General features: G+C 41.4%; 1 protein-coding gene across 8 annotated transcripts; it reads left to right on the top strand.

The window, feature by feature from the left end:
* The first annotated feature begins 117 nt into the window (after positions 1–117).
* Positions 118–11,603, top strand: C6H1orf146 (chromosome 6 C1orf146 homolog). 8 transcript variants are annotated; one of them, XM_053391778.1, is made up of 7 exons: positions 1,226–1,337; positions 1,368–1,649; positions 3,324–3,447; positions 6,348–6,441; positions 8,508–8,676; positions 10,164–10,242; positions 11,151–11,603. In XM_053391778.1, exons 3-7 carry the CDS (start codon positions 3,379–3,381, stop codon positions 11,283–11,285), a joined length of 546 nt encoding a protein of 181 aa, XP_053247753.1. In that variant the 5' UTR covers positions 1,226–1,337; positions 1,368–1,649; positions 3,324–3,378; the 3' UTR covers positions 11,286–11,603. The 8 variants fall into 8 exon arrangements, with proteins under 8 accessions (XP_053247748.1, XP_053247755.1, XP_053247750.1 ...); XM_053391773.1 differs by lacking the exons at positions 1,226–1,337; positions 1,368–1,649 and adding an exon at positions 118–457; XM_053391780.1 differs by lacking the exons at positions 1,226–1,337; positions 1,368–1,649 and adding an exon at positions 483–684.
* The last annotated feature ends 859 nt before the right edge of the window (positions 11,604–12,462 follow it).

Here is a 12,462-nt window from a genome sequence, read left to right as displayed (position 1 = left end):
GCCATACTGCTTGCAACGCTGTGAGCACAGCTCAATGGGGTGAGACATTCGTTCCCAGAAATCACCTGAAGTTTATTTCTAGCGGTTTCTGACCCCGACACAACACCCCTAAGCAGACTGTACTTAGGGCAGTCTCTGGTATCTCCACATAAAAGGATACACTATTCCACCACACTTGAGGGAAGTTGGCTAGTTTAAGGAGTGAGGAAAGAAGGCTGCCTGGTCTACACATTTAGGTCCCTCAGCAATGGGGCAATCTTTGCTGGGTTAAGGTGGAATAGTGGAGGGGCTGCTACAGTTGCCCCCCAGCATCTGCTCCCTGAGGGGTCGCCTCACTCGGTTGAATGTTTGGGCTGACCCCGTTACCGAGTGAAGACGGGAGTTTGCTTCGCCATTTTTCTTGCGAAGGCACAAGAACTGAGGAGACACCGAATGTAGATGAATACTAAGCAAGCTAGTAATGCTCTGGTATTATTAAGCACGACTACCTTCCTATAAGATTTCTAGGCTTCTTTCCAAATATACCCCTTGCAGGAAAATATTTGAAATAGCAGGCTTTCGGATCAGTGAACTAAAATTACAATTCCTATATTGAGAAAAGCTTTGACCCTTTTGTCATAGCGCCCTCAGCCTTTCCCCTGGATAGTTTGCCTTTCTGTACTGAATGGGGAAACCTGATACTGTGTAATTTATTAATGTTGTTCTCGTTGAATTTTTTAAAAATGCTTTAGATAGAATAGACTTCCAAACAAACACAATCACAAGCAGTAACGCAAGTTTTATTACAACAATCTGCTGTAACATTCATCCTTAACCCTGTCCTTTTTTAAAAAAACAGCATTCTTTAATTGAGCATTTTGATTTTAGTAGTTATTCTGCTTTTGCCTTAAGTTAATTTAGTCAGTTATGGTGGATACATCTACATAATTTATCAAATTCATTCTGTTGTAAGTGTAGAGTGGGGTTTTTTAAAATTTTATTTTAAGGACCAGTACTGGGGAATCTTGTGCAAGTAAAGTAAGGAGGAGAAGGAATGGAATGTGGGAGCGGAGTTGAACAATTGAGTTCTTATTCATTTATTTTTTTATTTTCATTTTTCATTTTTATTAAATTTGTATACCACCCTTCATCCATATATCACAGGGGAAGAGTAGAGAAGGAGTTCCCTTGTTTATCCCAATACATTGCCCCCCCATGCAGAATTTGAGAGTGAGTTAAAAACAGAACCACAATTTCATTGCGCCCAGACAAAAGGAGAACACTGTTTCCTCAGTGGCGTGCTTTTTTGAATTTGTCTGTAAATTGAAAGTTGCCAGTTTTAAAAACAAATAAACAGGGTGGGGGTGAGGGAAAGAAAAGCCCTGTAGGGTATATTCTGCAAGTGCCACTGGCAAGTTAACCAGGCGCCCTTGGCTGTGATACCAGAAGAGCTAGGCCTCAAAGCCAGCTTCCATTACTGGCGTTCCATAATGCTGTCTCTTAGAAAAGTTGTGAGGGGGATCTTGACTGAGGGGCCAGAGCTCAGCTTTTGCAGGGCCTGGGCTAAGTAGGAATGAGTGTCAATAGATTAGGAAGCTCTAGAAGTCTTCGCTTCCCACACTGTCTTAGCAAGCCTTAGTGACAAAACTGCCACATCCAAGCTCTCTCTTGTACGCCGCTTTTTATTGAACGTGAGAGGAATTACTACGCCATTCTTGACTGGCATGACTCACAATGCCATAATGCTGACTAGAATTCTAACTTCATAAGCGGCGTTAGAAGTGGAGATATGAAAGCTAAGAGCTAAACGGCACCTTAAACCGAGGTTACAGGCGCAACAACAGAAAGTTTTCTGTTTTTGTTTTCATAATAAGAATCATAGGCTTGTCCTGCGTCAGGAATTTTGGTGACATGTTTCCAGGTGTAAAAATGGCATGGTGGTGGGGATTTTGCCAAATCAGCAAAATGTCAGTGAAAACCTGGATGTATGGTAAGGCAATGGAAAAAGCAGCGGAAACAGTTCCAAAAGCTTAAAACCACTATTTGGGGCGGGGAGGTTTCCCCAGACAAAGTTGACAATTTGGGTTTGTTCCCAAAAAAACCTCAAGGGCACCCAGGGTTGTGGCTCAATCTGGCACTCCTTGTACCAAATCAGAACTTGAAGCCGGGGTCTCTTTGGTTTATGCACAGTATATTCAAAATATGTACTTTGCCACACTTTGAAACACACAGTGCCTCTGTAGAATAGAAAAGGGGCAAACCTAGTATTAAAGTACCCTTATTGTGAGGCCACAGAGTGGTAAATGGGGACTTTATGAGTTAATTTGCAACAAGTTATAATGATATGCTCTCTGTGGAGTGTGCCTCACTTAGTACCCTAACCTTTTCCTAATGTAACAGAAAAGGTGCTTACTGTATGGGAAAAGGTGAAAAAACTTGAATGACCACAGAATTATTAGCTCTGTAAGCAGATCCTCCAAGTGCCCCTATTTTCCAGAGACGTCCCTGATTTAGAGAAGCCATCCTGGTTTCTGATTTGAACCCAGAATACCCCCCTTTTCCTTAGGATGTTCCTATTTTCATTGGAGAAATGTTAGAGGGTATGCCATCCGACCCCCCAACCGTCTAAAGGCAATCCTGTATAGGGAACGGTTTTTTTAATGTTTAATGTTTTTATTATATATGTTGGAAGCCGCCCAGAGTGGCTAGGGGCAACCCAATAAGATGTGTGGGGTATAAGTAGTAAAATTATCATTCTGGAATGGGACATCCCTATTTTCATTGGAGAAATGTTGGAGGGTATGTGTTATGCCTGTGTGTCTCCTAAATGTTTATGACAGTCTCGCTCATAGATGGTTTGCAAACTGCATTCTGATGGTTGGGATCTGTATTGCTGAGCCACCTTGAAGTTATAATGCGCCTCAGAGTATCACTAACAGTGCTTGATTGACTCATAGTAATAACCAGAACAAGGACTGCACTTGGGGAAAGTGCCTTTTTCTCTTCAAGGCCTTTTTGATTCAATGGAAGCTTGTTTCTGGTGCATGTACAAATGTTTTGCACAGTTGAAAGAGAGTGAGTGCACCATTTCCCAGGGCTAAAAATAGTCAAGAGCTATACATGTCTAATCTGAAGCTTCATTGAGATCAATGGGACTTACTCTTAACTAAGTGTGCTTAGAATTCCAGCCTAAAGTAGAGTTCATCTCTTATATTTTGTAAATGACACCTTCTCTTTGCACTTTACTTGTCCTCTAGCATTATCAAAACTCAGTATAACGTGACCTGTTATATTAATGCTATTTATAAGATGCGAACAAAGGTCCCACTACTTTCCCTTCTCAGTTTGTAGTGTTCCGTAAGTGTCTGGTACTGCAGAAACTTTGGTGACTGTGTCAACATGGCGGAAGGCAGTGGGCAAGAAAAGACACGGTGGACTGCAACTGTAATTGTGAGTTCATCTCTTCAGGTACTGTATCCTATCATTTGTCCGTACAAGTTGCTCTAGCCTCGCAAAGGGTCACAAAATAAATGGGGCTGTGTATTCCACCCTTTCTATGAACACCTAATATAGAAGAGAGTCATGGCATCAAAGCTTAACAACAATGTCAGAACACAGCTCTACCATGTCCTCATATGACTGGGATTAAGGCCTCCAGATTAGAGAGGGTAGTCTGCAAACAGATTTAAGAGCCACCACCTTTTAAATTAAAATTAAAACTAACCGCTGTGTTGCATTAAGGAATTGACTGACATTGAAGCACAGTGTAATGGGAAGCACAATTCTCTAAGCAGTGAAAACTCCAAAAGTGCAGAGGGTACTCAGGTTAAACGAGTCCAACTGACACTGCTATCCCATTAGGTTTCAGGGGGGCACCCAGCGCCTTCGGAGCTCCCAAGAAATCCCACAGTTCTTACCTCAGTTTGAGTCCAAAATTGCCAATCAATTGTGCTCTTTCCTATCGTCAAATAAACCCAAGTGGCCAGGGGAAGGCACAGAAATACACTTGCTTTTTTTGCTCTAGCACTCCCCTTCCACAAGTATCTCCAGTTATTTAGTTACTGTAGCATCATATTGACCCTAGCGTACATTACCAAGGGGATACTAAACAGATCTGGCTAGGGCTATTTACTTAACGAAAGAAACTGGTTTGACGATTTTACCAGTCCTCTTCTTCTCCAGACCTGTCTCATAGCCACAGAATTACAGTACTGAGTTGGAAGAGGCCCCAGGAGGTGTTTTAGTTTAATCCCCCAAAACACATAACAATATTTTAATTCCGTTAAATCAGTGTAGTGGCTGTTCAGAAGTGAGATTTTCTGATAAAGCATGCTTACACCAGAGTAGACTTCTTATATTCCTGTGCTTTCCCCCCACCCCAAACACTCCAGAGGGGTTAAATGTCATGATCAAAGAGCATCGACCATATTAATATGCCCATTTCAATGAAATCTAAAACACTAATGGCCTGGCTAGAACAAAAGCACAAAACAGAAGACCTTGCTTTATCAGATCAAAGGCCCATCTAATTCAGCATTCTCTTCTCACAGTGGCCAATCAGATGCCTATTGGATGCCCAATAGAGGACATGAGTGCAATAACACACTCTCCACTTTTATTTCCCAGCAACTTGGTATTCAGAGGCATGCCCAGTAGCACGCAACCATTCTGACTCTAGTAGCCACTGATAAACTTTACCCTCCTTGACCTTCTCTAATTTTCCTTTAAAGACCCGTTCTGACGAATAGCGTTGAACTAGGACCCGGGAGACCGGGGGTCAAATTCTCACTCAGTCATCAAGCCCACTGGGTGACCATGGGTCAGTCACTACCTGTCATCAGAACCTACCTCACAGGGTGGTTTTGAGGATAACATGGAGAGGAGGAGAGCCATGTATGTTACCTGAGCTCCTGGGAGTATAAAAGCAAATGTAAATAAATAAATAGTTGGAGGCTAACTTCCACCCTTCTTGGGATGTTCCCAATTTGTAAAAGTGACTGAAAGAAAATAGGGTGAGTGAGCTGGAGTCTATAAGAGTTGTGTTTTGCACTTGGAAGACTTTTACATCAGGGAGGATGTGGGGGACGCACTCTGTTATGGCTGTTAAGTGCCACTTCCTATCAGGTTGTAAGAAACCCTTTCTTCCTCCAACACTTGCAGCAGCAGCACCTCTGTGACATTTAGAATTGTTGCCCACCTGAGGCCATCCCTGCTTCCCAACAAACAAAGTGGCTTTTGCATTGACTTTTTGTTAGTACAGCCAGTGCTCGCCAATGTGTGTTCCCCTTCCCTCCTTTTCCCCTCTGGAGCCTTCCTTTAGTTTGTTAATAGCAATTACAGGATGCAATGAACAGTCATAATGACAAACAGGCGATGCAGAAAGTGCTATAGATGTTTTTATCTGGGTTCTCCTTGCTTTCAGGAAGCATTTTGATTGATTAATCTATAATGTTGATCTTTGTTACTCTTTTAATGCAGTTTTTTTTTATTAGTTTCCCTTTTCTTGTTGACAGGAACAGTTCTTGGAGGCAGTACACTGTCATTGCACAAGCTGACATTGTTCTTGATTGATAGAATAGAAAGAAACTTGGCTAGCTTATCTTAAGATGAAAACTTGATTGATAGGATACCTGGGTAATCTTTGACCCTTCGGATGCAGCTGGTCTACAGCTTGCAACATCTCTGGCTGGGGCTGATGGGAAACAGGCCCCCTTTGAAAGCTCCTGCTGCATTTGGAATACGTCTTCTGTCTATTCCTATCCTTTTTCTGGGTCCACCTTACTTTCCCGACTGTTTTAATGAACAGAAGGGGAATGGGATGACAGAGGCAGGAGGAACCGACAGGAGAAGACTCAAACATTTTCTCATTGCATTGGGGAGTTTAATGGATGGCTCTCCAGGCTGCAACTGGGACAACTGTTAAGTTCTGTTGTATGGCAAGCCAAACATAAAGCACCTTGGTTATAATGAGCAATGTTTTAATGAAAAGGATGCATGTTTTATAATATACAGTGGTACCTCGGGTTACATACGCTTCAGGTTACAGACTCCGCAAACCCAGAAATAGTACCTCGGGTTAAGAACTTTGCTTCAGGATGAGAACAGAAATCGTGTGGCAGCGGGAGGCCCCATTAGCTAAAGCGGTGCTTCAGGTTAAGAACGGACCTCCGGAACGAATTAAGTTCTTAACCCAAGGTACCACTGTATGTTAGCTTAGTGGGAAGAGGAGTAAAGGTTAAAAAATGATCAACGCTGTAGATATTTCTGTCTCTCTTTTTTGTCATTATAATACGAGCTCAAAGTGACCCAATTAACTTTATTTAGAACTGGTGAGCATGTTTTAATCCTGTATTTTATAACTTATTTAGGGTCATGAAATTTCAATGTCCCTACAAAATCAGCAACACCGGGTTCGATATTCAGATACAGTGGAAAATGGATCAATAATTTTCTCTCTTTCTGGTAGAGTATCTTAAATTATGGGAAATGTGACCATTAATATATATATGTATATACACACATATATATATGAATTTATTTATATTTCATTTAATGTATTTATTTATTTATTATTTACCGTATTTTTCGCACCATAGGGCACACCGGACCATAGGGCGCACCCAGTTTTTTGGGGGGGAAATAAAGGGGGAAAATTATTTTTCCCCCAGGCGCGGGGCTGGGGCGGGGGAAGCTTCCCCCGACCCCAGCCCCCAAACAGGCAGCTCTCTGCAAGCCGTGGGAGCGCTCCCACTGCTTGCGGAGAGGTCCGCGAAGCCTGGGTGCGCTGATCTCAGCGCGCGCAGGCTTCGGCATGCAGGCAAGTCTCCGCAAGCAGCGGGACCGCTCCCGCTGCTTGCGGAGAGATCCGCGAAGCCTGGGCGCGCTGAACTCAGCGCGCGCAGGCTTCGGCATGCAGGCAAGTCTCCGCAAGCAGCGGGACCGCTCCCGCTGCTTGCGGAGAGATCCGCGAAGCCTGGGCGCGCTGAGCTCAGCGCGCGCAGGCTTCCGCATGCTGGCAACTCTCCGCAAGCAGCGGGACCGCTCCCGCTGTTTGCGGAGAGGTCCGCGAAGCCTGGGCGCGCTGGTCTCAGCGCGCGCAGGCTTCGCATGCTGGCAACTCTCCGCAAGCAGCGGGACCGCTCCCGCTGTTTGCGGAGAGGTCCGCGAAGCCTGGGCGCGCTGATCTCAGCGCGCGCAGGCTTCGGCATGCAGGCAAGTCTCCGCAAGCAGCGGGACCGCTCCCGCTGCTTGCGGAGAGATCTGCGAAGCCTGGGCGCGCTGAGCTCAGCGCGCGCAGGCTTCCGCATGCTGGCAACTCTCCGCAAGCAGCGGGACCGCTCCCGCTGTTTGCGGAGAGGTCCGCGAAGCCTGGGCGCGCTGGTCTCAGCGTGCGCAGGCCTGAGCATGCAGGCAACTCTCCGCAAGCAGCGGGAGCCCAGCGCTGGGCTCCCGCTGCTTGCAGAGAGGTGTGCGAAGCCTGGAGAGCGTGAGGGGTCGGTGCGCACCGACCCCTCTCACTCTCCAGGCTTCAGCGAAAGCCTGCATTCGCACCATAGGACGCACACACATTTTCCCTTCATTTTTGGAGGGGAAAAAGTGCGTCCTATGGTGCGAAAAATACGGTATATTTATTTCATTAAATATATATGCTACTTGATTGTGTGTGTGTTTATAATCTCAAAGCGGTTTACAGGGCTACTTAAACTGTATAATTCAATATGGAAATTAAGAGTGACAAGTTGTACACATGGTGGTCTTGCAGCATCCCTACAACATAATTTGGGTCAGAGTATCAATATGCTTTACACCCAGTGAATTTTATGGAGGGCATAATCTCAGTCTCCATAACTGACCCTTTAGAAATCCCCCAAAGCCAAGAAATTTGTAATGACTGTTATCCTTCTCTCAAACTGGACATAATCACATCTGAAGGAAATTTTAGAATGCTTGTAGCCAGATATGAATAGCAGAAAATGATCCTGTAGACTTATAAGGCAGAATAATTTTAAACCATTTCACGCTATGAATGTTGGGTTTCATAGTCCAGTTCAACAAAAACACTTGTTTGTTATTATTTTGTCCACTTAAATAAATCACCAACAATTTACTTAATTCTGTTTAAAAGAGACAGTCCCTACCCATGGGTTTAAAATGTAAATAGACATCACACAAAAGGAAAAAGGATGAGGAGGAAAGAGGAAGACAAGCAAATTCATGTATAATTTTTTAATGTGTTCCTCATCTTCCTATCCTAATTTGAGAATCACTGTAATAAACTAAGCAGATAGGATCAGGACACTGTAGAAACAATTAGCCCCCTTTCATCTGTTTGTATGGGGCTTCCAAATAAACAGGCTGGGAAATGGATGAAAGAGTAGCAACGAGTCTATCTTCCACATACATATGCCTAGGACTACAGCTTTATATGAACAAAACACTATTTCAATAGTAAATATACCAACTATATATGTGACTATTTTTTATATGCAGTTAAGTCTGACTTGATCACCATATTTCTTCTTGCCCAGGAATTGCATTTTTGCTGGTCGATGCTCAAGGCTTATTTTTCACAGAGATAGAGGTTTTATTTGAAAGAATAAAGAAGTTCATGACCATTCACAGGAATGGATTTTTGCTTTTGTCAGCTGCTCGTCATGGACCAAAAGAATGGGATGGGATGTTCAGAGTTCAGCAGAGGTATGAAATTTAAAAAATTGTCAATAGTTTGTTTTATTAGTAAAGGAAACTAGGTATAATAATATGAAATGTTTGCTTAATTATCAAAGATGTAGGTGAATTTGATTTTGCTCAAAGAATTTAGCCAAAGAATAAAAACCCCGTTGTCATATTGCAGTTTATAAGAAAATGATGCATCTCGGTCAGTATGACTTGGCATACTCAAGTTTGATAACATGAGGCAATTTTGGAAATTTAACAAGTCATCATTCCCTAAGTACAAGATAACACCATTTTGCGTTACCTTTTCAGAGACTGAGGGTCCTATCCTTGGAAGGCAATTTGGAAGTAAATCCTGTTGATTTCAATGAGACTTACTTCCAATCAAGTATGTGTTAAGACTGCAACAAGAGTTCTAATAGTCTAAAAATGAGAATTACGCTTTTGAAAGTCTAGCAATACAGATCATTATGCCAACAAAGCAGCAATTGGCAGAGGTAGTACAACCTGAGGGCATTGCAGTACAGCGGTACCTCGGGTTACATACGCTTCAGGTTACATACACTTCAGGTTACAGACTCCGCTAACCCAGAAATAGTACCTCGGGTTAAGAACTTTGCTTCAGGATGAGAACAGAAATCGTGCAGCAGCAGCGCAGCAGCAGTGGGAGGCCCCATTAGCTAAAGTGGTGCTTCAGGTTAAGAACAGTTTCAGGTTAAGAATGGACCTCCGGAACGAATTAAGTATGTAACCAGAGGTACCACTGTAGTACTGCAAGAACAGAGCATATCCTGGAGTAACAGGATGCTTCAATATTAAGTGGATGGTTCAATATTAAGTTTACGTTCAAAGTCTTAAAAGTGAGCTAGGAAATTGTCCCATCTGATCGTAATGGCCACTATTAGTAACGTAATTATCTCTGTGTGTTCTCCCCTGCGTTTAATTTCCCTCTGACCTCATTGTTTAAATTCCTCCTCCCCTGCCCTCTCTCTGTTTGCCTGCAACTTGGGCAAACACTTCATGCAAACCTTCCGGTCCGCAAATAACATCTTGCTGAAGACAATGTTGAAACACTTTGGGAAATAAACAAAATTGGAAATGTTTTTTTGTGACCCTTTAGCTTGGCCTTTTCCTTTTTATTTCATCTTGGGTGTAGCCCTCTTGTTTTCCATGTAGCTCAGTACTGTGTACTCCTGATTGTAGTGACCGCCTGGGGTTTAAGGAAGGCGTCTTTTCCATCACCTAAATTCTTGGTGCAAAGAAAATATAGAGAAAGGAGAATTCCTGGATGCCAGGTTCCAAGCCTGGGAGCAGTGGTAGGGAAGGACTTCAACTACCTTCTGCTATCCCAATCCTAGTGAAAATGAAGTACCAGCTTTTGCAAAATCCCAATTTGCTGCAATCATATTAACATACCCTTATGTAACAGCATGCTCCAATTCTTGTCCATGCTGTAAAAAATATGAATACTGTACTTAGCTTGATTGACATTTTGAGGGTTGTTTCAGGTTCCTAGGCAGCAATTTACGAATAATCCCAGTCCACAATACCGCTGAAGCTATTAAACTCATGCTAACTATAGCAAAAGTAAGTAGCAGAATTTTATTGTCAAATAATAACGTACAGCAAAACAGCTATGACAATATAGAATACATCAATAGGATTTCCACATACTTTTTTGAAAAGTCTCTCATACATGCTAAGCATGTAACTGCATCTAAAATGAGCCAATGTGGTTTAGTGTTTTCAGTGCCAAACAAGAACAGGGAAGGTTCTGGTATAAATTCCTATTTAGTCATGAAATTCATTGGCTAACCCTTACAGGGCTGTTGTGATTTATTTATTTTTAAAGGAGGGTGGGACGAATAACCAAGGATATCCTTGGAGGAAAAGTGACATGTAAGTGAATAAAATAGTTATTTGCTATTTGGTGCTTGTAATACGAATTATAGATACTTGACTGGCAGATACATATAGGACCTAATGCTTAATGTGATATATGAATAAGATACAGTACTTTTACATAAATACTTCTGGCAATTATTATTGCATACATACCGTACCTAATTTTTAAAAAAGTGTTCCCTGTAGTTTACTTTGCAGCAAAAACAGAAATAGAATTAAAGACTAAGACTATTTTAAGCTATGCTCTTCAAAATAACTACTTGTTCCTTTAAAGTTACTTCAGTTTAACCTAAGGTTTTTCTTTCAATCACACCAATATAAAATCAGAATTAAAGTATTACATTTTAAGCCTTTTAAAATCTACTCACTTGAAGACCGAGTCATTTGTAGACTTTCATTTCAAAATAGAAGCCAAAATTCTCTGAAACAGGACCCTGCAAGTAAAATCTGTTATTTTACAAACCCTCTTTAGTACTTTCCCTCAGGATCTTTCTTTCTTGCATAAAGAATCCAAAGTTATTTTCAATTCTTATGGTGTATTAATTGCACAAACCATTACTATAACCTGCTTTATTTCTCTCCTTGTAAAGACTACTTCAAAACCACATCTGGACAACATTCGCTACAGAATGCTAATGGCAAAGACACAGATTGTAGAACAAAGCTGTGTTTGGAAAATGCTTCATCAAAGTCAACTGGCTTGTAGTTTTGTAAACACCACTTAATATTTTATTCAAAAAAGTTTGGCCATGTTTATTTGCAAAATAGTCTCAATTTTGTGCTTTTAAAAAATGTATCCACAAAGCAATAAGCATGTCACTTTGGAAAGCGCATTTCTGGATGTTACATTAAGAATTAAAATCAGTGTGGGATTTCTTAGTTTAATTTCCTGTATAACCATCCAAGACATATTACTGTTCACTTGAAATTGATAGCCAGATGTAAAATACTGAGGAAGAATGGTCATTATTCAAGAGTAACACCTTTAAAAAATGTACATAACTTTGCAAATAAATGGCATAGTTGTAGCCTACCCAATTTAATATTTTATTTTCTAAGAATTATTTAGAACTTGTTATTCTTTTATTTCCATAAAGGAAAATCTTTTACTAAACAATTTGTATATTTAAGTCAATGAACTCCCACCTCCCAGAGTTTTCATTCTCATCCGCTTGTACTTGCTCAGATATATTTCCAGAAATGACCAAGGAAATTTGCAGTGAGGAATTTACTCATAGCTGAAATGGTAGATAGGATAACTCACCTTTATGTCATCTTAATGTAATATCATAATGATATGCTGGTGGGCCTTGCTGCTATGAGGTGATTCAATTTTCTCCAAGTAACTGTTTAATCAGCCTACATCTAACAGTGCTGCAACATGCTGCTATATATCTCCGAATCAGTTCTATGATAACTGAAATGGGTTCTCAGTATCTACACTGCAAGTTTAGAATGTACTCTCTCTAATGTCAATACAGCACATGCCAATTTATATTTATTCCCATATCCTACATCTTGAGGCATTTGTGTTCTCTTACTTTCCTTGTGGGTATGATGTAATGTCAGTAAGGGAATTTATCACTTTTATTTTTTGCTTTTTCCTTGCTATTTTCTGAATACTTGAGGTCTATACCAAACAGGCTGGCTGTTTTCTAAGTGGTGTATTTTGGGTGGTGAAAATTAGAGGCCCATCACAGGGTGTGTATAAACCTGTGCCTAAGGGGAAAAAATGAAAATCTTCGGCAGTTCTGGTCACTGAAAAAGAATCCTTGAGATAGAACACATATTCCCATTTCGGTTTTGCCATTACATTGAATCATGTGCTTTATGTCACAGTAGGGTTATAAAACAGGCTGTGCCATGAAAAAGTTCAGTGTGTTACCCACCCACCCATGAAAC

This window comes from Podarcis raffonei, chromosome 6 (assembly GCF_027172205.1).
Source record: "Podarcis raffonei isolate rPodRaf1 chromosome 6, rPodRaf1.pri, whole genome shotgun sequence".
Taxonomy (NCBI): Eukaryota; Metazoa; Chordata; class Lepidosauria; order Squamata; family Lacertidae; genus Podarcis; species Podarcis raffonei.
This window is presented reverse-complemented; position numbering and strand designations above follow the sequence as displayed.